The sequence below is a fragment of the Austrofundulus limnaeus genome, unplaced genomic scaffold, assembly GCF_001266775.1.
Source record: "Austrofundulus limnaeus strain Quisiro unplaced genomic scaffold, Austrofundulus_limnaeus-1.0 Scaffold3113, whole genome shotgun sequence".
Taxonomy (NCBI): domain Eukaryota; kingdom Metazoa; phylum Chordata; class Actinopteri; order Cyprinodontiformes; family Rivulidae; genus Austrofundulus; species Austrofundulus limnaeus.
Window position 1 is genome coordinate 4,006 of NW_013955515.1, and position 2,043 is coordinate 6,048.

The following is a 2,043-nucleotide window of genomic DNA, read 5'->3' on the forward strand; positions in this document are numbered from 1 at the left end:
GTTGAACAGAATGCTGAATAAAATTATGTATATTGTTGACATAATTTTTCTGTTAGATAAAATGACAAATTAAATGACTGTGGTCCAAATATAGCCATGTATTTAATAACAGTGATAAATAAACTTAACATAACAGCTCCATGATAGTTTGTGTATTTTGTTGCCTGCAGGATATTTTGACTTCAGATTACTGAAAGACTAATGTTGCATAAAATGACAGAGAAATCCTTATTAAGTGTACTTTACACAAATAACACAGAACATTAAAATATCAAAATACAAGGAGAGTTTAAAGGCTTCCTCTTGAAGAACCACATGTTGGTAATTACCTTAACACCCTGGAGAAAACACTGACCCTACTGCCCACTTCATTTATTAACACTGTGTAATTTACACCCTAAATAAATCTAAGCCCTTTAATTCACAACACAATACTTCTGTGTACAGTGTTAAAGCTCAGCTCTTCTTATCTAAAGCTAAACAAGTCATGGCTCTGGTGTTTTGTCTGTTACCTTATCAATGTGGGGGTGCCAGTACTCATCATGCTGGGTCTTGGCTTCAGTACTGTTGATTCTGGAGAAGAAGGTAGGCTTAGTGAGGTACATCAGAGAGGGGTCCAAACCAAACGTCTCGGCAATGATGGTCTGGATTCTACCACGAACGTCTCTAAACATGAGAAATGGAAACAAGATTCAAGTTGAAACAGACGTTTTTCTTTCATTAAGACTCTGATGTTTGATGGTCATTTCATCCCTTCATCAGATCTTACTCCCACTCTCAAAATCCATACCCAACAGCTGTGGTTCCATAAAGGTAGGGTACAAACTGCTTACTGTGTAAACACTTACCATGTACATGTTTAACCTCATGCATGTGACCTTGCAAACACATTATTTTAGGCACCAGCTCCTTGCCACCACGCACAGCATTAGTTTGTGCTTTAATGCAGTCAACACATTTAGACATACAGTAAAAAAAATAAGAAAAACAAGTGCAATCCTCGTGATGCAATGAGCCAGACATATTCAAAAGGTTATTCTAGTACAATAAATCATCCACACTGCGACATGCATAATGGTTCAGTCACAGGGTTTGTACTTTTAGGCAACATTCTGAAGTGTTATGTTATTTTAGGAGCCTAATCCCTGATTTGAAAAGTGCATTTATAGATTATTTTTCTGTTTCAGGGTCTGAGGTGTCATAAAACAGTCTGGACTGCAGCTCTGAAAGTCCAGGTTCAGCCACACCAGTGATGATAAAAATAAGAATAGGCAGTAGAAAAATTGGCCCAAATCTGCTTATCTTCAGATCAAGTGCAGTCCAGTAGATGAAATTATCAAGTGGTAAAAAAAATGAGCAAAAAAAGACCTTTTAATGCCAAGAAGATAAAGTTCCAATCTGACAGAAGGACAAACTGACCTGGAGCTGACTTTAATTAATAAGGAGTATGGTCAAAGTAAGTATTTTACACCACTTGGAGCAGATGGACTTTTATGAGGTTTTAAAAATATCAAATAATTAAAACTGAAATTACTAAATATTTCACTGCAAAACTGAACATTTTATTGCCCCCATAACAAGTGGGCAGTCATGGACTTACCTTTTATTTGTGTGTGTGTGTTATAAAGATATTTCATGAACCAATGAAGTATTTCTTCAGCTGCTCATGCTCATAAAGTTTTCAGCCCGTTCCCTCAGGCAGAAGGTAGAGCAGCCTAAAACCTGGACGAAAAGCCTGAGGAGCAGCTTCTTCCCTGAGGCTGCGAGGCTCAGGAACGCAGACCCTTAATCTGCCCTCTGGACCTCGTGTTTTATAGGATTTAGGTGCTTAGGTCCTTTATTTATTTTTAGCTTCCTTTGGAAACACATTTCACTGGCTGACAATCTGAATCCAAAGGATTTTTATAAAACTCTGAGAAAGGAATGACAGAACAAACATGTACAACTGATTAACATCTGACGTCAGCTTGATTCATGGCTGAACAGCTACTCACGAGGGGAAAAAGAAAAAGAGCTTTTACTCAGTCACTTTTACAGATATTG

General features: G+C 37.5%; 1 protein-coding gene across 1 annotated transcript in view; it reads right to left on the reverse strand.

The window, feature by feature from the left end:
* Positions 1-512: 512 nt before the first annotated feature.
* The window catches only part of ogfod3 (2-oxoglutarate and iron dependent oxygenase domain containing 3), a gene marked incomplete at both ends in the record, with an annotated part of 7,217 nt that continues 5,686 nt past the window's right edge, over positions 513-2,043 (reverse strand). Inside the window, 1 exon segment of the mRNA XM_014000448.1 lies at positions 513-666. Within this exon segment, the coding sequence (XP_013855902.1) occupies positions 513-666 (154 nt within the window).